This window comes from Notolabrus celidotus, chromosome 4 (assembly GCF_009762535.1).
Source record: "Notolabrus celidotus isolate fNotCel1 chromosome 4, fNotCel1.pri, whole genome shotgun sequence".
NCBI classification, from domain to species: Eukaryota; Metazoa; Chordata; class Actinopteri; order Labriformes; family Labridae; genus Notolabrus; species Notolabrus celidotus.
The window spans coordinates 29,504,287-29,528,355 of record NC_048275.1 but is presented as its reverse complement, the minus strand read 5'-3'; the positions used below and the strand labels follow the sequence as shown (position 1 = coordinate 29,528,355).

At 39.6% G+C, this 24,069-nt stretch overlaps 2 protein-coding genes across 5 annotated transcripts in view; both read left to right on the top strand.

The window, feature by feature from the left end:
• The first annotated feature begins 106 nt into the window (after positions 1-106).
• si:ch211-51a6.2 (neurotrypsin) lies at positions 107-19,209 on the top strand. Its single transcript, XM_034681221.1, has 14 exons — positions 107-451; positions 3,870-3,909; positions 8,163-8,402; positions 8,861-8,999; positions 9,203-9,378; positions 9,665-9,812; positions 10,227-10,405; positions 10,596-10,737; positions 11,583-11,791; positions 11,905-12,046; positions 12,932-13,210; positions 13,769-13,891; positions 14,458-14,738; positions 16,350-19,209. Exons 1-14 carry the CDS (start codon positions 389-391, stop codon positions 16,667-16,669), a joined length of 2,481 nt encoding a protein of 826 aa, XP_034537112.1. The 5' UTR covers positions 107-388; the 3' UTR covers positions 16,670-19,209.
• A 1,793-nt stretch (positions 19,210-21,002) lies between these two features.
• The window catches only part of zswim8 (zinc finger, SWIM-type containing 8), a 28,587-nt gene continuing 25,520 nt past the window's right edge, over positions 21,003-24,069 (top strand). For all 4 annotated transcript variants that reach the window (XM_034681500.1, XM_034681498.1, XM_034681499.1 and 1 more), the window contains exon 1: positions 21,003-22,607. In XM_034681500.1, coding sequence (XP_034537391.1) covers positions 22,430-22,607 — 178 coding nt within the window. In that variant the 5' untranslated portion in view covers positions 21,003-22,429. The remainder of the gene's footprint in view (positions 22,608-24,069) is intronic.

The following is a 24,069-nucleotide window of genomic DNA, read 5'->3' as shown; positions in this document are numbered from 1 at the left end:
AGAGAGAGAGAGAGAGAGAGAGAGAGAGAGAGAGAGAGAGAGAGAGAGAGAGAGAGAGAGAGAGAGAGAGAGAGAGAGAGAGGAGAGAGAGAGAGAGAGAGAGAGAGAGAGAGAGAGAGAGAGAGAGAGAGAGAGAGAGAGAGAGAGAGAGAGAGAGAGAGAGAGAGAGAGTTGTCGGTGTCTGTCTTCTTGCAGCGTCATTTTTAGCTCAGACAGTCTGAAGTCTGGAGTCCAGAGCGGAACACAACCGGAGTCTGTGACCGGTTCACTGACAGTTTTTGTCGGTCTGAGGAGACAGAGTGTGAGGGAGGACAGACTGAATAAGGACAGTGCAAAGAAGAGCAGAGTCTATGCAGGAGTGAACGGAGGAGGGGGAGATGGTTCCGTCATGGACCGGAGGATCGGGACCGGATTCTGTCTGGTGTGTGTGGTTCTATATGTTACTGCAGAGGTAAGCACACTAACTCGGTCTTACTAGATAAAGGTGTTAACGGTCTGAGCTGGTCTGGTCCGGACTCAAGTCACGCTCTCAAGTCACGCAGGACCTGACTTATCTCAGCAGAGAGCCGGAGACTGTTTTTTTTTCTTCCTGTGACTCTCTTAAGATAAAGTGAAATATTAATATTAATGAAGCAAAGTAATGAGATCTGAGACTATGTCTTCTCCATCTCAACATTTATCATGTGAAGAACAAGAATTAAAAAAGAAAGCCGGGATGCTGAGTTAAGGGCTGTTAAGCTTCACATGTTGATGATATGTTTATGAAATCATAAGCGTGCATGGAGATAAACATTGTTCAGCTGCCCCCTAGACTGTAAGTAAATGACAACCAGCTGCCAATCATTCAAAAATAAAACAAAAGCTTCTGCCGAACATTAATCATATCAACTAGATGAACAAATAGATTATAAAGAGATGAAATTAGCTATTTATAAGTGTTAAACATGTTTCAGATGTCTGATCTGAGCCAGTAATAACATCATGACATGTCAGTTTCCTCCTGATCTGCAGATTAAAGTTGCAATTATTAATCATGTTGCACTTAGATCAGTCAATCAGAGGGAGTCAGCACAAACAGGCTGAAACTTTAACACATAAAGAAGCATGTGTCAGAGCAGACATGACACTGCTCTGCTCTCACTGAGTCTGAATTTCAAACTGAAAACAGTTTGTCTCCGGTCATATCTGAAGTTCAGGAAACAGTCTGTCCATTCATTCTGTGACTGAGTGCTCCATATCATCAGCAGGTCAAAGTCTGCACATGATTTTATTTATACCAAATCGCAGCAGATAACAGAGGGAAAACATTCAGGAGCTGCTGCAGGTGTTTTAGATAATATGTGCCCCATTTACAGACTTCACAGCACACAAATAACAGACAATGCAAATAGTTTATAATACATTAAAATGTCAGGTGTTCCTGCATTAACATGGCAGCAGGTACATGGATCTCTGAGTGCATATATTCAGAGCAGCAGGAAGCTGTCTAACCCAGTGAAGACCCCATAGGATCTGATCAGTACAAGAGACAAAACCTCACGGTATAACTTTAAATCATTACCTTGCTCTAAACAAATTGAGCATGATGTGAGCCAAATGGGAAGAGGTTTGTCAGTTGTGAGAAGGGCTTGTAAATCTTTGCCTCTATAGACGTCACCAGACAAGTTCTGAATGCTCTGGCTCTGTCGCAGCTTGATTGCTGTTTTTTAATTTGGTCCAGTGTCTCAATTAAAGATTTTAAAATATTACAAGTAGCTCAAAAGAAAGAGGCATGTTGTGCTTTGCAATGCTCTTACATAAGTAATATAACTGACATGCATAAAAGTCTTGGATGGCTAACGTTAAGTCAGAGATCTACCCATGCTTTGTTAAATTTCCTCAGAAATATACTTGTGACACTTTCAGCAGAGTTAGAGATTTTCTTCTCAGTTTGCTCATTATAAGTATCAAACCAGATGTGCAACAGAAAAAATGTTCATTCTACCAAAGTTGAGAATGTGTATAAAACAGACTACAGTCCTGTACAAAGCCCGGGGGTTGGGTGGAATTCTTTACCAGTGCATATTACTCAAGAAGTTAAAGATTGTTTCAAAATTTTGTTGAAAGAATATCTACAAGTCTCTAATCAACCATAATGAAACATCACCTGAGTTATAGAGGAAGAAAACATAGAATGAAAAAATGAGTGAACTTGGATAAAGGCAGAATTGCTGCTCTGATAAGTGTGAAATAGTTATAATTATAATATATATATTTATATATCCCTTTTAATACATGATGGCTACATGAATTCATAACAGAAGTTTACCAGAGAGCATATGGATGATCCAGAAGAGGATTGGGAGAATATCATGTGGTCAGATGAAACCAAAATAGAACTCTTTGGTAAAAACTCAACTCGTCGTGTTTGGAGGAAGAAGAATGCTGAGTTTCATCCCAAGAACACCATACCTACTGTGAAGCATGCGGGTGGAAACCTCAAGCTTTGGGGCTGTTTTTCTGCAAAGGGGACAGGACGACTGATCCGTGTTAAGGGAAGAATGAACGGGGCCATGTATCGTGAGATTTTAAGCCAAAACCTCCTTCCATCAGTGAAAGCATTGAAGATGGAACGTGGCTGGGTCTTCCAGCATGACAATGATCCCAAACACACCGCTCGGGCAACGAAGGAGTGGCTCCGTAAAAAGCATTTCAAGGTCCTGGAGTGGCCTAGCCAGTCTCCAGACCTCAACCCCACAGAAAATTTGTGGAGAGAGTTGAAAGTCCGTGTTGCCCAGCGACAGCCTCCAAACATCACTGCTCTAGAGATCTGCATGGAGGAATGGGACAAAATACCAGCTACAGTGTGTGCAAACCTGGTGAAGACTTGCAGGAAACGTTTGACCTCTGTCATTGCAAACAAAGGTTATGTTACAAAGTATTGAGTTGAACTTTTGTTATTGACCAAATACTTATTTTCCACCATAATTTACAAATAAGTTCCTTAAAAATCCTACAATGTGATTTCCTGGATTTTTTTTTCTCATTTTGTCTCTCATAGTTGAAGTGAACCTCTGATGAAAATTACAGACCTCTCTCATCTTTCTAAGTGGGAGAACTTGCAAAATCAGTGGCTGACTAAATACTTTTTTGCCCCACTGTATGTGCATGTACATCAAATTATCTCTACGTTCAGTGAAAGCTAAGACATGAATTTTGACTTGTGACTATGATTTTGGGTTTTTGGCACGACAATTGTTAAATTCAAGAATTATTTTTTTCTCTTCTGTACGTTATTTTTGTAATTTATTAAGAGGAGCTGTTTTTGCTTTTTGGTTTGTTTTATTTTGTTGTAATTTGTGTTACTGTGTATAAGCCGATGCTTGCTTGTTCTGATGGGGATCCTAAGAAAGAAAGAAAGAAAGAAAGATCCCACCTCTGATTGATAGCACATGTCTCTGAGTGACGTCCCTTAGGGCTGGGGCTAAAAGAGTGTTCCTCCACCTCATATAGTGGTGTTAATGGTGTTAGCATATGGCAGGAGAGCTAACACTCGGTGGTATTCTGCACACAGACCGGGAGTATGTACTTAGTTTATATCTGCAAACATTTCCTTTAAATGAGTACATGGCGTCTCATTTTAAATCTGCTTCTGTGTCAGAGTTTGAAAGGTCAGAGGGTTTCGAGGGGTCAGGATCAGGGCTTTACAGAGTCTCAGTCCCAGTTCTTATGGGACATGTATTATACAGAGTCACAGAGAGCGAGCATGTCACAATCTGTCCTGCTACGTGTTTCTGTTCACTTTCTGCTCAATCTGTGTCATGTGACCTCTCTGCATCCTCGGATTCAGAATTTAAACTCTGTTTTTTGATGTTTTTATTCTCACTCAGGTCAGTGAGGGAGAACATTTGAGAACTGTACAAACAGATGGTAAGTTTCATGTTTTATTCTATATTGACATGTTTGTGTGTTTAGATGGTTGTATGAAATGAACCTTCAGGTTGGTTTATGTAGGACACAAATGTTATACGTCTCGGCTGTAATTAGCTGACAGCCTGCTGCTTTTCTAATCACTGACGAACCAATCACAGTACATTCTCACAACAGAGCAGACCATTTAAACTTGGCTTCCTTCTCACTCTCAGTGACACCAGTGCTGCCCTCACACTGCTGCTGCATGCAAAGTGTTGCCTCTACCTGTCTAGTCTGAAACCTTGAAGTGGAGAAGCTTTGTGCTACTTTGTTAAGCCGTGACATGCTGCTTGACTAACCAAGGGAGCATCTTAGGACACAGCCATCAGCATAAACATAACTGCATTTTTCCTTGACATTAAATGGTTAAATCTCTGACGACAGAGTTTCTGACTGAACTTAAGTGACAATTTTTTTAACATTTGCTGCTCAGTGTGAAAAATACATACAATGCATATTTGTTATAATTAGAACTTTAAATCTGGTTGACTTAGAACTTCTTACACACTTGCATCACTTTTCGATACAGCTGAAACAGCAAACACTGATATCTAGGTGATTGATCAAATCTGACATCTTTGTCATTGGGCGTGTAATCATCTGAGGATATTAAAATGATTATCAAAATGTCAAACAGACTTTGTCAGAGTTCTCACAATGTGAGGTTTTGATTATGAAAATTAGATTTAAATGGATGTTATGGCTTCGGTATTGTGCTCTATATTTCTTTGCCTGTGATGCCAGCATTAAAAAAGCATCATCATTATTCTAATGTGATATATTATGAAACAAAACAGCCTCAACGTATACTCCAAATGATGTCACACTTGCTTTATTGATAGTGTTATAAAATCTAAAATTAGCGATGGACCAAATATTACAATCAGACATTTTAATTACATATTATTACTGTTCAGATATAATGGCCAAGTGTTAGTCAAATCATGTTTGTTTGAGGTGTTTTGGTTGTTGCTGTGGATATAGATAATGACGGGTGTTGTAGAAAGTGTTGTGACTCACATATCTAACTCTCATTTCTCTGTACTCTTGTATTAATGCTCATTGGCTTTGATTTAAAATTTAAATGTTTTAAGTCATCATCAGTTATAAGACATCTTATAAGATCTACTCTTCAACTGGTGTCTCACATTACTCAAAGTCCTGGTTTGGGTAGATCCTTTATGCCTTTATTTCATTGGACATCTGAAGAGAGACAGGTAATGTTGGAAGGAGAGAGTCGGGGAATGACATGCATCAGAAAGCCAAAGTCAAACCCACGACCCTGTTTGGGTTTTGATCTGTCAACATCTGAGATATATTTAAGGATCACAACATCTGGTTTAAAGTTTTTTGGCAGACCTGAGTCTTCGAAACAAAGAGAGGGGGAGTTCTGATGAGTCCAAACCAAAGACTGTACAAAACAGGGCCACAGTCTCTTTGACATCACCTGGTGGTTTCTGAAGAGGTATTTTGAAGTCCAATGATTGTGGTTGCCGTTTTGGAAATGTTGACGAAACCCAGATTTTGTCAACTTTGGGTCATTTTAGGAACAAGCAAAGAGGTAGAGTTGAGGTGGGCTCTTACTCTCTTAGCCTTTATATTATATTATATTAACAGGTATATATATATATATATATATATATATATATATATATATTTACATTTCCCCTTGCAGTGTGTAGGAGTACACAAATATACCACATGGCCCGAAACCATTTTTGGAGCCAGGCTGTAAACATGTTTAATTTGAGCAAAGTGGCGACAGTGGAGTTTTCAATTTAGTCCAAACAGACCTGTCTGTCCATCAGGATAAACTCTTAGTTTGAATTATGCCAAAAACAACAGAGCAGCATAAAGCCTAAGGAAACCACAGTCCAGGACCAGGTCCAAGTCCCTGATTCTTGCAGTCTTTGTCTGGGTCTGCTTTTACACTTTGGACTCTTAGATCCAAATAATATCAGTATATAAACATTTCATAAAATATTACATCAGGTGCCGAGTCCAGAAAGAAGCTGTTTCCTGGCTGAGTGTTTAAAAACTTGACTTGACTGCACTGAGCCTTGACGTGGATCTTAAACTGTCTGACCTGGCTCTGAACACACACTTGGCATGTTTTCTCTGCATGTGTTCAGGTCTAAGTGTTTCTGTTTTCTCCATAATGACTGAAATCCTGCAGTCTGACCTGCTTTACAGTCACAGAGTCTGTGTTCTCCAGTCTCAGCACGTCTGCATACAGAAAACCACACTGCTTTACTGCGCCCCCCCCAATCTTACACACACACACACACACACACACACACACACACACACACACACACACACACACACACACACACACACACACACACACACACACACACACACACACACACAGAACAGATGAACTGATTTATAAGCTTCATGCCTTAAAAGCTTCACTGACCTCAAATTGTTTTTATGTCGGCAAGAATCCACAAGTATCAATGATGAGTAATGGAGTGTGTGTGAGTGTGCATGTGTTTAAAGCAGTCAGCGTCTCTACAGGAAGCAGTTTTATAGATCACTCGGGGTGTTTCTGGTTTGCTGTCTCGTCTGCATTTCAACCAAAGAATGTACATTCAATGCAAACTTTATTTATAACAAATGATAACAAAGTTATCTCAAGACACTGTAGTCTTTGTTCAAATTTTCCCAGATATACAACATTAATCCACCATAAGCAAGGAAAACTACTATATCAGGCAGCAACCTTGAGGAGAACCAGACTCACTGGTGAGCAGCCATATACTGTACCTTGGCTTGACTCACTGAGAAAAAGAGACAGAGACAGACCATGTGGTGGAATTCTAAAAATAAAAGGTTCAAAGGTTTATCTTTGTGGGATTTATTTACGCCTTAAGCTTTGCAAAGTGGTCAGCTGACAGAGTGATCAGATATTCATAGTCTGCACATCTGACAAAGAATAAAGATTCAACATTATATGTAATGCCTTCGGGTCCTCAAGGGACGGGGTGTTCTCTGAAGCCAGATAGGTGAGCTCACTCTTGTTTGTTCCCTTCACTCCATAGTTGCTTTGCAGCTGTTAGCAGATGAAAATATTAAAGTCACAAAAGGGCAATTATGTGAGAATACTTAGTGGTTAACATACTTAATGCAAGGTACAAGGCAGCACAAGAATAACATGATTATATTTGTATTTTTCCATTACGACAGTAAATCCCATCTGTCCATTAGTTGAAAGTTTTCTGTTCTACATGTGCTCAGGCTTCATTTAACTACATCACACAGACACCGATCAGAACTAACAAAGAAAGAAAAGTTCTGCTTTTAAGTGTGAAAACAAGCCGTCAGCTCACAGAATGCTAATGTGACTAATGCAAAAAAAAAAAAGCAAAAGATATTAATGTGAATAAGACTAAGAATTAAAGTCAGTGATCTTACAGGTTTATTTATGGAGCATTTAACACCAATCAGCATTCTGCCTTTATGTGTTTACAATGTAAAACTATTGTAAGTGATGGAGGTCCTGAAGATGAACTTGGACCATCCTCGGGCTCATTTCAGAGCAGAGAGAGACAGGTCAACAGAAGTGCTCTGATCCTTTGACTCACTGACAATACTAGTTTAAAAGTCATAGTTTATGAGTAACACTTTACACGATACCCAAATGTCCATGATTAAAGTATCAAGTTGTCCTTTAAGGGTTAACAGTAAAAATATGCTCAGTGCAGGATAGCTCCCGAGTGATAGATTTTCTAGTACATTCATATTTTCACATCACTAATGTCTGGAGACACAAATACACAGTTTTCCAGTTCAGTGGGAGATAATGCTAAACCACTGTATAAATTGTGGGCAGGTCTAATCTAACAGTGTATTTTTTATATATAACTGCTAGTAGGATTTTTTATTTTATAAATGTATTTATGAAATATAGGGGGCGGGGAACAAAGATTTTAGTATTATTATATCAAATTGTTTATTATAACTGTTTTTTTTTGTTGTTGTTACTAAGATAAGTAAATGGGAGCAGGACCCTCAGGTGGAGCAAAATGAATAAATAAAATCTCAAAAAGCACAAATCTACACAAAAACAAGGTATAATGTTGAATATATTTAGCCTGAAAAAGAACAATCTGGGTTCTTGAGACTCATTAGTTTGTTGTTCTTTAGCATTGTGATTTTATTGATACAGGCTGTGAGGTTGACTCTGAGGTGTTTTGTGTCTGTAGGTCTCTCATGTTCAGAAGACTTCACAGACCTGGGCTTTTACAATGGCTCAGTGTCCCGCACAGACTCAGGTTCCCCCTGCCTGAAGTGGACCGACTTCCCAGACTACATTGAGCAGTACCTGGGCCGAGGTCTGGGGCACCACAGCTTCTGCAGAAACCCAGACCGGGAGGCCAGACCCTGGTGCTTCTTCAGGCAGGGCTCTGGAGCCATCAGCTGGGAATACTGTGACTGCCTCCAGGGTGAGAACGAGAGGGGAGGTAGAAACCAGGTATCAGATGGGAGAGGGAGAAGCATGTATCATCCACAGCTCTGGTCCTCTCTCATAATAGATGACAGTTTAAAGATATGATCAAATATTCATCAAGTTTTTTTGTCCAAGAAAGTTCCTAAGACCTTTTGGAAATATATTAGGGGGGAAAAAAGTTTAAAAAATCACATAAAAGGCTTAATTCCAGCCAGTTCAAATAATGTCCCTTATCAGTAATCTGGAAATATTTTCCATTTGGGTGAAATCCAGTAAATTGTTATTTATAGTGAGCAAGTAGTTACGCAAATCAGAATCCCTTTAGGATGAGCAAAACCTTGAAGCGGAGGGGTCTTGAAGTTAGGGTTGCTAAAAGAATATCCAGATTTGTTGATTTATTGCTAGGGTCTGCGTCAGGTTAACCATTGTGAATTCTGCCTGTGTCTCCTGCAGGTGAAGCCAGATTAGTGGGGGGGTCATTAGGCAACAGTGGGCGTCTAGAGCTCTATTTGAACGGCCAGTGGGGGGCAGTATGTGATACACACTGGACCAACCGTGATGCCAGCGTCATCTGCAGGCAGCTGGGACTGGGGTGAGTCTCGCAGAACTGGACAGTTTCAAATGATACGCATGATGACATGACCTGTCAGAACAGGTGAATACAGTAACTCCATCTCTTGCTCTGATCCTGTATACATCACTTTAGGACGTAACTGAGGCCTTTTTAAGCATTCAATTTTGATTGGTTTTGTGTGATGTTTAAGGTTTTTTTCTGTGTGCCTGTCGTCCATGCAGTGAGATCGGTGCAGCTCTGAAGCATTCATACTTTGGACCAGCTTCTGTCTTTCACTATGAGCGACTGGGTTGTCGTGGGAACGAGAATTCCCTACTGGAGTGCCAAAGCAGGAAGTTTTTCATCAATGACTGCCACCATGGCAATGAGGCAGGAGTGATATGTGCTGAACCTGAGGGTGAGTGCTGTTACAAAACATCTCTCAGTTAAATACTCTTCTGCATTTCTCAGGTCATTTCTTCCACCGCTGGTTTCTAGTGTTGCTGTTTCATATTTGGAGTTTCAATCGTTTATCAGGTGTAGTTTTACTTTTAGTTTCTGAGGTATTTTTACCTATTATTTCTTAGGTGTATTTTTCTCAGATGTAATTTGACCTTTTTTCTGATGTATTGATTGATCCACGTTTTACCTGTTGTAGTTTCACCTGTTTTTTCTCAGGTGTGGTGTTACTTGTTGTCTCTCAGGTGTAGGGATCCCGATGAGGCTGGTTGGAGGGGTGGAGGAGTTTGAGGGCCGTGTGGAGGTATATCATGATGGCAGGTGGGGGACGGTCTGTGATGATCAGTGGGATGACGCTGACGCTGAGGTGGTCTGCAGACAGCTAGGACTCAGGTAAGAAACAATCACTCAGCTAAAACACCTTGTTAAATTAATATTTTGACGATTGAAAAAGTTAAAGTGATGGTCATTTTTTGTTGTTGTTGTTGTATGTGTCACACTGGAGAAACTGAAGATCTTTTCATACTGTTCTGTATATTTGATTAACAGCAGTGGTTTCAAAAGCTTTTCTTTCATTTTATGAATGTTGTCGTTTCTCATTCCAACAACCTATATCTGTAATATGTACGGTGTAACACACTGCAATTTCTATGTTTTTGTTCTGTACAGACGCATACTGTGAACCTTTCTCTCTATGTGTGTATGATATGTTTAACTTCTGAATGGGAGGAAACACTATAGACATGCAATGTTGATTATAAAATTGTAGACTCTATAGAAACTTTGTATAGTCTTCCTGACACACAGGGGGGTGGCCAAGGCGTGGTCATGGGCCCACTTTGGTCCCGGATCTGGTCCCATTTGGCTGGATGGGGTCGAGTGTTCAGGAAATGAGCTCTCCCTGGATGAGTGTCCTCGAAATGAGTGGGGGCAGCACACCTGTCAACACCTGGAGGATGCAGGCGTGTCCTGCAACCCACACACAGGTAACACACACATGCACACACTTGTATTACCGGAAACACTTGAACCGTTCTTTCTTAATTTCAAACAAATATGATGACATAAGCGTGTGTGTGTGTGTGTGTGTGTGTGTGTGTGTGTGTGTGTGTGTGTGTGTGTGTGTGTGTGTGTGTGTGTGTGTGTGTGTGTGTGTGTGTGTGTGTGTGTGTGCAGATGGCGCAGTGCGTCTAATAGGAGGGGGCAGTCACATGGAGGGGCGGGTGGAGGTGTATCATCAGGGAGAATGGGGCTCTGTGTGTGATGACAACTGGACTGAACTGAATGCTGAGGTTGTTTGCAGACAGCTGGGCTTCAGGTGAGTCATCAATAGTATCAATAATAATACCTTTTCATTACGCAACACCTGTCCGCATTAAATACCACCCTGCATATTATCCCAATGTGCTGAGACATTGTAATGCAATTCATGAAAAACAGTTCCACCTGTGATCCATCTATCATTTGCAGAGACTTAACAGGCAAGGTCACTGCTGTAATATTAGTTTACTTGTAATAAATATCAGGGAAACTGTTGGTTGGATCAAATTATGAAGCAAAGGCAACTTTTATCCTCCATCATTTAGTCTTTTTCTTTTTTCATTAGATATGATATTAATCTCAGTTGAGACATTCAGAGGACAGACTGTGAAAACCATTTTAATCAGAACAGTAACAGGCACTATACACTCTGCAGTGAGCCTGTATTCTTGGATAATAGTGTAATAATGACCCAGTTGGTCTGACATAGGCTGTGTGTACACACAGGTGTGAACACTTTCCAGCTGGTCAACTGTTTGCTCAAGGTGAAATAAGGCCGAAACCATGTGATGTCTCTCATGTTTAATGGAACGGTTTGTCTTGTCTGAGGAGCATGATGATGAGAAGTTTAATTAAGACATAAAGTCACACAGATTGTCTTTATAAAAATATTTGCACTTTAAATCTGAAGCATCAAATTATTTAAAAGATTTATGTAATGTTTACATCTGAGTCATGAACTTTCTTTTTCTAATTTTCAACAATTTACCTTAATATTGTTTCTTCTGAGTAAAAGTAAGTTATTGAGTTTCATCACATCGAGACGCATGAAATTTCAGGGTCAATTATTAAAGATTGAGTGTGCCTGTGTTAAAAATTGTGTTTAAAACTGTGTGTCTGCAGTGGTCCAGCAGTGGTCTCTCCTGACGGGTCCTACGAGGTAGGGCGAGGTCTGATCCTGCTCGATGAGGTTCAGTGTCAGGGGCCAGAGTCCTCTCTGGTATCCTGTAGTCACTCAGGGTGGGGTCAACATGACTGTTCACACAGTGAGGATGTGGGAGTCCGCTGTTTGAGGGAGGTTCAAGATCAAACACACCTGTCGGCCCCTAGTGGTGAGTTTGAACATGGTGAATTAGGGAGGGCGCGCAGAGATATACTTTGACAGCTTCAGATAATAAAAACACATCTTTAATATCACTAACATCTTCACTCTTGTTTGTCCTAGAGCCCTTGTTGCGTCTGGCTGCAGGAGAGAGCAAGAAGGAAGGCCGTGTGGAGGTCTTCGTGAACGGGCAGTGGGGCAGTGTCTGTGACGACGGCTGGAATGATGTGAACGCTGCCGTGGTTTGCAAACAGCTGGGCTTCACGTAAGTACAATCATACCTCCTAATGGTAATGGTAAAAGCAGGAAGAATATAAAAACTGTCCTGAACATGTAAATTCAAATCAGGAGCCAGAAATGTGTTTTATTAAGTACTTAAGCTTCACATTTGTCAGCGTGTGTGTTTGCTGATCAGCACATGTCAGTGTGCTAATATGTGAAGAAAGTATAAAACTTCACCATGGTAGCAGTGACATTGTTAGCATGCTAATATTTGCTTTTCAGTCCACACATACACATTCAATTGGTTTCAATTCAAAGACCTTTATCTATATGTTAGGAGCTAGGTACATGAAGCTAGGTATGCTTACAACAAGAAAATAGACAATATACAAATACAGCTTTGAAGATAGTTTAAAATATCACCAGTAAGAATAAGTTATACTGAAAATGTTCAGGATAAATAAATAATGTTAGCATTGGAGTTTGATAAAGCACCCTGGCTAGTTTGAACTTGAACGCTAATGAGTCTGGTGGAAGCTTAATTTGCCTCAATACACCTCAACATGTGTCACCATTACAGTGCCACCACCTGTCCTTTGTAACTTAGTTTTAGGCAATTAGTTTTGTGTGTGTTTGAAGGAGATTTGACCTTATGGTGTCACAGATTTGTCAAGGGTCATCATGATTATAAGAACACACTGAATAAATGACAGAAATTAAAAAAGTACACACAAATGAAATACACAAGCAGGTGTTTGATCACAGAAAACAAAAAACATAATGTAAACAAAACTTTTTTTTAATCCGATCCAACTTGGAAATATTAAGTAAATAGAAATTACTTAAAGAAACGAAATATACTGGATTATGAAAGATGTAAGTTATGTCAGTCATTTGATGTACTGTATGTTATTGTGTGTCCCCTCAGGGGCGTGGCTAAAGCTCGCTCCATGGCGTATTTTGGAGAGGGAAGCGGCCCGATCCACATGGATAATGTTCGCTGCTCCGGTACAGAGACATCTCTTAGTCAGTGTGCGTTTATCAGCGAGGATGCACAAGACTGTCGTCACAGTGAGGACGCTGGTGTCATCTGTGACTACAGCCTGGAGCCTGTAGGAGACATCGCCATGGCATTAAACACCTGTGGCCTGAGACTGAACAACCAGCGACGCAGACGCAGAATTGTAGGAGGAGACAAAACTCTGAGGTCAGCACACACACAAACACACACAACATTAACAACATAATAGTCTGACTACAGTCTTACAACAAAGCAGTCAAACTCTCAGAGTGCTGTTCATTTAGAAATGTCACACAAGAGTGCGGTTGTTCTGAATATCAGCGCACTCTGATTATCTTTCAATTTGTAAAGCATGCAGTAAAATAAAAGTCTGTTTTATGATTCAGAGGTACCAGCTGATCAGTCAGCACAAGCACACGCAATGTTAGTTATCTATCTTCAGACTGTCTAAGGCAGAATGATACATAAGAGTCAAAAGCAGCAGTGATTTTGTTCTCTATATCAGCATGCGTGGAATGCCTCTCCTTGAATCAGATTACTCAATCTGAACTAACTGCTGTATAATTATGTTTATATATGTCCTGTTTACATTTTTCAACCCTCATAAATGTGTGTTTGTGTGTATGCTTTTGTGTGTGCATGTCTGCTTGTTGTTCTATTTGGGTGGGGTTTGGTCCGAGTCTCTTTCTGTAAATATGTGTATGTGTGTTTGTGTTTCTATCTGTGTCTGCACATGTGTATCAGAGGTGAGTGGCCATGGCAGGTGTCAGTGTGGCTCAGGTCACAGTCTAAAGGAAGTCATCCTCTGTGTGGGGCGTCACTCATCTCCCCCTGCTGGGTGCTGACTGCTGCACACTGCTTCAAGAGGTGAGACACAGTACCCTCTGGTGGTCAGATATCATCATTACAAACACTTTACAGAATCTTTGGTTTATGGTTTTAAGTTTTACATTTGGGGTGCCAAACTTAAAACCTTCCTGATGCTTATTAGTACTTATGTGACAGAATACATGTATTTTACTGAAAAGATAACAAACACAAAGACTTGTTCTAAAATATATCAGATAAGAAACCAAACCTATGGACACTTTCCTTCTTTTGGCAGTGTTTTTTCAGCATTATAACCATGACATTAAATAGTCTGTGCTGTATGTACTTAATGTTTTGTACTTAGTGTTATGCACCTAATGTTTAATACTTTTTGTTGTATGTTGTACGTTGGGTTCATTGTGTAATGTAGATTAGAAGACAAAAGCATCTTCTAAATGAAATACTAACATTGTAATTTAGTGACCTTGATGTTCATTTTGTTTAATCTCTCGGCAGCTGTAGAAACTGTTGTCTATGTCTTGCATTCACTCTAACACAAATCCGATGTGAAACTATGAGTCTTTATTCACACCTTTATTTCTGAACGTTCTGTTCTGGTACAGGTTTGGTAGAGACCCAAGCCGCTACGTGCTGCGTCTTGGAGACTACCACACTGAGGAGCAGGATGACTTTGAACGCACCCTGTCCCCTGAACGCATCGTCATTCACAGGAAGTACCACAGTCAGGGTTGGGAGTACGACATCGCCCTGCTGAGGCTCAAAGGCACTGAGGGAAACTGTGTGGCGTTCAACCCACACACAGGTGCAGTGTGTCTGCCTGAGGCCGGAAACAGGTGGGAGAAAAGACCTGCTGCCTGCGTCATCACTGGGTGGGGCATCACAGGTAACTATCACACCTTCAGTAGAGGAACTTGTTGCACCTTTATAACATCACAGGAAACGTCCACACTGCTATCACAGCTAACCATAACACCATCATCACAGGTGTATTTGATACACCTGTACACTGTATCGTTTGTTGTGTTTTTTTTCCATGTGAGCTGTACACTGACAGGGTACAACGATCGCTGCTCAGGTTATTTTTGACCCGGCAGTCATAAAAGCATTTTTTTAGCATCACAAGAGGAGCCCACCTGCAAGCAAATACTGTCTATCGCTCACACACGCACACACAAACACACACACACACACACGCACAGACACACACACACACGCACACACACACGCACACACACACGCACACACACGCACAAACACACTCAATAGACAATTGAACAATTGTTGCTACTGACTGAACTGAGACAAAGGTAAACATTGTAGTGCAGGTGCATCTTCTCCCCTCTGTAACCTGACGTGTGTTCAGAGTTCAAAGAGTTTACTGGTAGAATATCTCAATTTCAGACGTAATAAAACATGTCTTCAAAGCATTGTATATCAGAGGAGTATAACATCAAAGCAGTCATCTGCTACTAAAGTGGAGCATGTGAGAGTTCATCCACTTCTGTCTTAGCTAAAGCCTTGAGTACACATTTTGATGTCAAACGGGTGTTAGACCTGATTTCTTTTTCACATTTGGTCTCCATTTTTTCTAATTAGAGGGGACTGTTTTGTTACTGAAGTTTTCATTTACAGATGTATAAGAGGAGATCATCATGTTTAGAAACAATCATGTTGTTGAAGTATTTTCAGCACATGTCTCCTTCCTTTCAGAAATAGAAAGGCTATCTACTTGTTAAAATGAATGGTCACACCTTAAACAATAACAGTCATAATAATAACTACTACAATAAAGCTTCACTTTGGTAAATACAAGAATTATTACTGGTGTGTTTTACTAAAAACAAGTACAGTTTATTTTTTTTATACATTATGTCTTACCTGCAAACAGGGAAAACCTCGATAGTCACAAAGTTAGTAATAAACGACAAATTGTTTGTTTATTTGAAATGAATTTGTGGTGTAAAACTCAACTGGGCTGCTTAATTTTAGAGGTTTAGCCAAGGCAGGTCATTATAACTTAAAGGACAATGGATGTAACAAGAATATGAGGACAATGCTTAGGGTTAGTTATTTCATTACTCCTGTAATTTTAGGATATAGGTGAAGTATCATCTGTGTCCTTTCAAAATAAAAGCATGTTAAGACAAAAGATAAGTTGGCTATAAGGCAATAAAAAAGTTGAATAAAAGCACCACAAATAGCAGTTTTATGAGGTCATCTCTTATCTAAAGCTTGAGCATAAACTGGATTACTTGTTGTATCATGAACTCAACATTGTGAAGCATGTCACAAAGTGAGTCTTACATATTTTCACTCACTTATTTTGATAACACATTTTTTTTGTTTTCTACTTTAAACAGTATAGCTATTTTGTTACTGTACATCTTCATGTCTTCACGTGTTAAACATCCTGATTTGTAAGCACCTTCTCGTGGTATTGAATTCACCTGTTAACGTCTTTGCATGTTATGTAATTCCCTGTATTATGTTTCAGACTCGGAGTACTCCAGGACTCTGCTGCAGGCCTGGGTTCCTCTGCTTCCAGCCTGGAGGTGTAAGAAGAGATACGGCGATCGTTTCACTGGACGCATGATGTGTGCAGGGAGCCTGTCGGAGCGTCACCGTGTGGACAGTTGTCAGGGCGACAGTGGGGGTCCTCTGGTTTGCCAGGGGGAGGGGGGCCGATGGGTGCTGACTGGAGTGATCTCTTGGGGTCATGGCTGTGGAAACCCATCTTTTCCTGGAGTATACACACGTGTCAGCAGGTTCCTGCGATGGATCGACAAGGTGGTCAACAAACCCTACAAGGCCTGAGGAGAACAACACAGCGAGGGGGGTGCACTATTTATAAAGTGTAAGACTGATGATAGTAAAACTATCAGTGATAAAGACTTTAATTACACTGAGGTGATAAATTGTGTTTGAGGACTCAGGGCTCTAACAGCGTCTGTGTATGAAGCCTGCTGGTCATTGCTTCTGTGCTGAGCCAAGTGAACTCTGAGCTCTTATCATCACTTCATAAAGCATGTAAAGATATGTTACCATCACAGTTAACCACAAACATACAGAAGGTGACAGCTGTGGTGTTTCTAAGGAATAACCAGTTACAAGTTCACAGCAGATGGTAAAATATAAATGTTTCTTTTGAAACAGTATTCCGTATTCTAGCTGTGACTTGTATCTGTTCGTTGCACGTCTTTAACCAACTCAGATGCATTATCGCTTTACTCTCTAGAAAGATCCTTATACTTGATCTGCCAACACAAAGACACTAAAATAATTTCCACATTTTTTAAACCAGTTTTTATCGAACAGGGTGAAACAAGTGCTCTTCTGATCAATGTTTATCTGAAAGGAAACCCTAATGTGAAGCAGTTTGACACAGAGTGTTTTAAGGTCTGGCTCTAAAGCATGAGTCCTGTACTGTGAGGCCATCATAGAGATCCATCATTCACCACATTCCCATGGAGGCCATTTTTCTCTGATGCCTTGATGTGGATGTGATTCTAAAATGTCACTTCATGTTTCAACTTCTTTAAAACCCTGGAAATATTTTTTCACAGACAGTCTTTTGATCTGAAACTGATATACAACAGATAGTTAAAATCTGAAAATAAGATGCCAGTAGTTCATAACAGCTAACATTAGCTTAATGCCATGTGCATGCCTACATAACCAATTGCAAGAAATTAACATATCTATTCCTGTCATAATGTTTAACACTATTAAAAATTTTATTTTAAGCTATCTAAAGTGGGAAATGCGTATGTTAGCTGTTATCTCAAAGCAAGTGAGTTTTCAAACATGTTTTTTACAGCTGCTGAAGCAGTGAAGACATCAAGATTTACCAAATTATCTACATCAATAGGATTTCCAATCTGAAACACAGTGATACAACCCTCCTGCCAAGTATGATATCAGAGGAAAATGTCCAGGGTATAAGTCTCTAGATAACAGAGCTACATGTGTCCAACATTTAGAAACTGATCTGAAGAGGAACCATGTTTGTTTTTTAAAACACTGCAAAAACCCTGTGTGCATCAAAACGTTCATGTATAAGAGCAAGCAGCAGGATCTGACTAGTACAAAACCTGAGACCTGAGACCCGTGGTCTGTATCTGAATCAGGATCCACTGGGAACCAGCGCCCCTGCAACAAACGTGGCACAGGGATGCAGTGCCACAGTGATTTACTAAACCAGTCATTAAATTTTGAATGACACACAAACACACTGCAGCCAGCTGTGATTGAAAACCACATAAAAGACTCACAAAACACTGACTCAATGATACACTGACACAGTGATAGAGACAGTTGAACTAGTACTACTATAAGTAATACAGTACTGAATATCCACTTCAGACAGTTAAGTTTTCTGTTTGTTTATTCATTATTTTTTGACATTCCAAGTGTTCTTCTGTGAACCAGCTCAAACATTACTCATTATCATCTGATCTTTAATGCCATTTAAAGTATTTCTGCCTGCTAACATGTAACCTTCTACAGATCTATAGCAAAGCATGTTCTGACAGCTAACACACAGTTAACAATATCACAGCTTTAATAAGCCGTCTACACTGAAAGCTTGTATCAAAGACCGGATTAATATCAGGCAGAACACGAGACCTTAAAGCCTCAAGGCTACAGGGCCTGCAAGAACCAGGTTTTAACCCAAGTTTAACATATCTGGGACTTGATTTGTGGTCATTTGATGAAATGCATCTGTATGTGAAGCCTTAAATTTTAATGTATGTACATTAAACAGCTCTATATCTGTCTGTTTCTAGCTTAGCTTCAGGGTGAGTCCTGATCATCACCTGAGTCTGAAGACCAGGACCTGTGTCATATATGACCTTTATTATTTCAGCTGTTATTGTATTGAAATTTATTTGTATTGATGCTTGTGATATTGCTCAAATGTACACATGTAGTGTATAAAATAATGTGTATCTGTGTCTGGATGTTCTGCATCAGCAATGCAATTTTTCATGTTCAATGTTTTTTTTATTTATGTGGAAAAAAAACATAAATGTCCCCTTTGTTCAGCTGTATTGGAGCAGAGTTAGTTATTTTGGTTACATTTTTCTAATACATTTATGTATCAACTATCATTTACAATTAATGCTATAAACTGTTTACATCTGAACCTACAATGGTTCAGAATCATTCAGTTCTTTGTACATTTCAATATCATCAGTTCCATCTATCAACCCTGACTTGGAAAAAAAACAGTCACTTGTAAATTCATCAGGGGTGGAAAGTAGCTTATTACATTTACTCAAGTGACTGCAGTTGAATTGCTTTTTGTGTACTACAATTTAAATTGCTGAGTAAAATAAAGGAAAGCAAAATTATACAAGTTTTCCATCAACAGCGTGTCTGCCAGCTGGCGGCTACCGCCCAGTGATCACCTAAAAAGACCTAAACAGAAGAGGAGAAGAACACACATGCTCGTGCTGAAATCACAACAATTTCATTCACAGGTACTTCCTTCTCAAGGGAAAAACTCATCAGGGAAACATTGCTTTAACCAAACATTGTTTTAATACAACCTGATTTTTATCAGTTCAAGACGTCCTGCCAACTTGACAATTTATAGTGAACTCTTTGGAGACGGTCCCCCTGCATCAAGTCACAGGATCTCTACCAGACCTGTGCAAAGTGCCATACAAAAAAAAAAAGATACAACTAAAATATTCAATAACATCAACCTAAATAGGTTTTGTGTCAACTAAATCTATTACCACGTTAATCGTCTCCTGTTGGTTATGTTTCAATATAGCATGGGAAGATATACTGTTACATAATTTCAGAGACTTATCTTACTTTTCATCCCCCTCTCTCTCCACCCCTGATTTAAAAGTAAGTACTCAGTACTTCAAGTACATTTTAAACAATAGTTTCAAAGTTTCCGTATAAATAATTATTCTGCTTTGCCAACAATTGTGTTCGTTTTTCTCCCTCACTCCTTTCTATTGATACCTGTGTATTTTTTTTTAATGGAGTGACAGATGTTCACATTTAACAGCCCTACTTTTTTCATCAAAGTTACTGATATTTTTCATCTTCTCAGTTATGAGTCTCTAACCAGAGATGATATGACCACCTATGATAGGACATAAAATCATAAAAATATATCCTTGCTTACGTTGTTCTTGTACACCATTTAAATAGACTTGGGGGGTTTGTTACTGAATAAATGTGGTTTTATTTGATGAAATTCTAAAGTTGAAGACACTTAAAGAATTATCAAATTCATACTTCCGCCTCCATGTTTCTTTATAGGACAAATATGATCTGTCCTACATGGAGTAGTAAAATTTGATTTGAAAGTGTTTATTTCAAACATGTAAAAAAAAAGAAATACAAATAAACAAAAAGACATACCACCCCGAAAAAAGCAAACGTTACAAATAATGCAAAAAAAAATCAAAACAAAGCTGTTTCATCACTAATATAAATTCCACCCCTTCTCCATAATTAATCAGTAATTAATGATCAAGTAAGCTTCCCTTTTACATACAAACATATCCAATATTCATCTATTTTTAAAGATTGTCCATACTCTTTTTTTATGCCTATACAACATACATACAAACATACATACACATATACATACACACCTACACATACACATACATACATACATACATACATACATACATACATACATACATACATACATACATACATACACACACACATACACACATACATACATACACACATACGTCAACACATACATACATACATACATACATACATACATACATACATACATACATACATACATACATACATACATACATACATACCCATAAACATATGCACATACACACACACAAACCTACAGCCCCACTAATTCACAAGTGTACATACAAAAACATACACTTGTTATTTTACATGTAATGTTTACATTTTACACCCACATACCGACAGTTACTTACACATCAAAATACTGATACATGTAATCCATCCCCCAGTGATTATCACACCCCTTCTTCAGTCCTGTACTTTGTGAAAAGTATATATCCTTATACCTAATGTCAGATAAACGGAAAAAACTCTTCATGTCCAGTGTCACAGTCACTGATAGTACTTGTTTGTTTGTCTTCGGTTTGATGTGTTGACGCTTCCTGTGTGGCTCAGTCAGCCGGAAGCTGTGATCAGCTGATGGAGGAGGAGCTGATGAAGAGGTGAGCCATCTTCCCCCGGCAGACTGACACTTAGCCCGGACGGAGAGACGGAGAAATACTGAGAGGAACCCGGAGAGGTTCGGAGTCAGAGACGGTGATCAGACGGGTGTCAGCCGGGTGTCAGACTGATGGAGATAAATGAAGGAGTGTTCACAGTTTGTGTTTCTGACTGAAGAATAAACGAGCTCTGACCGACAGACAGCTTCACTCTGATACAAAGAAAACACAGAGCCTGCAGCGGATTAATCTCATCCGATGGACCAAGCTAATCTGATGTAAATAACCTGGAAATGTCCATTATGAATGAGTATGTAGTCCTGGCATGGAATCAGAAGCACACTATCACTCCTTAATGTAAACAAACTAGTGCTACTCTGGCTAGCTGGAGTTAGCCCGTTAGCTCGGTGCTGCTAGCTCGTTTGCTAACGTTAATGTAGTTTAAAAAGGCGAAAAATAAACCGTGTTAAACCAGACTGTTTCCATTTACAATCAAATTTAACCTCAGATTAAAGATTTGTATCGGATGACAGTTGTTTTAGCTGTTTTCATTCGTATTTATTAGCATAATTAGCCTTCCAGCTAACGTCATTTAGCTGTATTTTGTGTTAGCTTTCAAACACTCAAATATTAAAGCAGCTCACTTCAGATTTAATAAAGGAGAGATTTAACAGAGCTGTGCTTGTTTTGGGGCATTGACAAGTTTGCAAGATGTTGTTATAACAGGTGGAACTCTCTAAGGATTAGCATTGAAGTGCTAACAGGTCAGTTAGATGATTAGTCAGAGGATGCCAACAAGTTAGAGATTTAATCAGAGAGCTGTGTTACTCACACATTTCTTATTCTAAGTTTAAACCTTTGCTTTCATATGAATCACATGCAGTGAATTCACTCTGGCATTAGCTGCTGTGTGCTTTCTTCATCTGTTAAAACTGCTCTGACATAAAACCAGCCACAGGTCAGCCTGCAGGATGGACTGGACCTCCTGATCGAAGACACTGATCAGTTTCTAATTTAGTTTATTGATAATAAACCAGCTGTCAGCCACGGGACTGGTTCCACAAAGACTGCGTTTAGTTTTATTCATTTTACATATATTGTATGAAGTAGTTATTCTATATCAGTGTGATTAGAGTACTATGTAGCTGTGTGTGAGAGGCCCAGCAGTAAGCCTCTCAGCTGTGTTTTGGTCTCCTGTGGTCGCCCCTCCCCCCCTCTGATCTCGGACTGCCCAACTCTCCTTCCCCGGACTTTCGTGTCCCGGAGTTTTTTGACTCTTTTCCTCGGTTTGTTGGAATCTGTTTCTGAACTCTCGGACTCAAGTGTCCCGGGTTCAGACAGGCCGGTCCCGGGGCTGTGTGGCCGGTAAACAGTGGATGTGATGGAACTGATGTTCGCCGAGTGGGAGGACGGGGAGAGGTTCTCCTTCGAAGACTCGGACCGGTTCGAGGAAGATTCCCTTTGCTCCTTTATCTCTGAGGCCGAGAGTCTGTGTCAGAACTGGAGGGGATGGAGGAAACAGTCTGCAGGACCAAACTCCCCCACCGTGAAGATTAAAGGTGAGACTTCAAAAACTCATTTTACTGTCCAAACGGACCACCCCCCTCCCCCCAGGGTGAGGGGAGCACATACACGCTTACTTTTCAATTCAGAGGTCAAGATTCAAGAACGCTTTTATTGCCAAGTGAGCTCGCACACACATGGAATTTGGTGTGGTGAATGGGACACTGGTACTTAACAAGACAGTAAGGACACAACAAGGGTAGTAAGGGCTAGGGATGCACGATATTGGATTTTTGGCCGATATTGTACAACTCATTTAGCCGATTACCGATACAGATAATTTTTTCCCGCACGCCTAATTGCAGAGAACATCAAATCTCTTCTGTATTGGACTTAGAGTCAGTATTATGGTAATATTCTGATCACATTTGTTATGCAATATTAATTTCTTGTGCAAAATAAGAAAAATACTTAATACTTAAAACTGCATATTTATGTACTACAATTGCTTTCAAACAAAATTCATACAAAAAGATACATCCTACTTAAAACTTGGATGATGCGCTCCCTGAGACAATCATAACAATACCCACAACCAGGGCAAATTTGACCAATTTCACATTTGACATAGTAAGTAAACCTAACCTCTATTCACAGGGAAGATGTGAAAAGTGCAACTGTACAGCAATTAAACCCACATTAAATAAAATGGTTTACTCTTTGATGGTAAATGTGCCTAAATAAGTCAGCTACATGTACCTCACCGACTGCTGCTTAAATTCAAATTTAACTTAAAACATGAGCCCACCATGTGTAAAGCAGCCCCTTATATTATCGGGTAATTATATTGCCGTGTTGGCTGATATCTGATAGTTCATTTTAAAGCCAAAAACGGCGGATACCGATAATGTGCCGATAATATCGTGCATCCCTAGTAAGGGCAATAAATATATATAAACCTAAACACAAATCCAAAAATTCTAGATAAAAATAAAAATACAATCTGTACCAAGAAAGGTAAAGAAGTACTTTTAAAGACATGAAATAAGTTAAATTAGCCAAAGCCAAATTGCACATGTAGTAGATGAGTATAATAATAATAAGATAGTGATAGTCTTTAGTGATTTGCTGTTTGATTGTTCATGAGGGTCATGAGGGTTGTTTCATGTAAGTACTACAGGAGAGTGAAACCTGTTGCTTTATATGAAATGTTTATTTTCAAACCCATTTAGTTGCTTTAATTGTAGTAATAAAACAGAGAGAGTTATCGCTCAGTTTGTTAATGATAATAAATCATAGCAGCTGACAACACTGCAGCTCTGTCCGTCACAAACTTCTCCACCAAGCCTGTAGATGAACTTGTTGTGTGCGGTGTGTATGAACTGTGTGGGTTTGTAATGTTGGGGGTTGTGTTGTGAGTCCTAACAGAGACCTCTTTGCTCCTCAGTCTCCTTCTTTTTCTACAGACACACAGATCTGTGAGACTCTAGCTAATGACTGACACTTGCTGCTTTCATT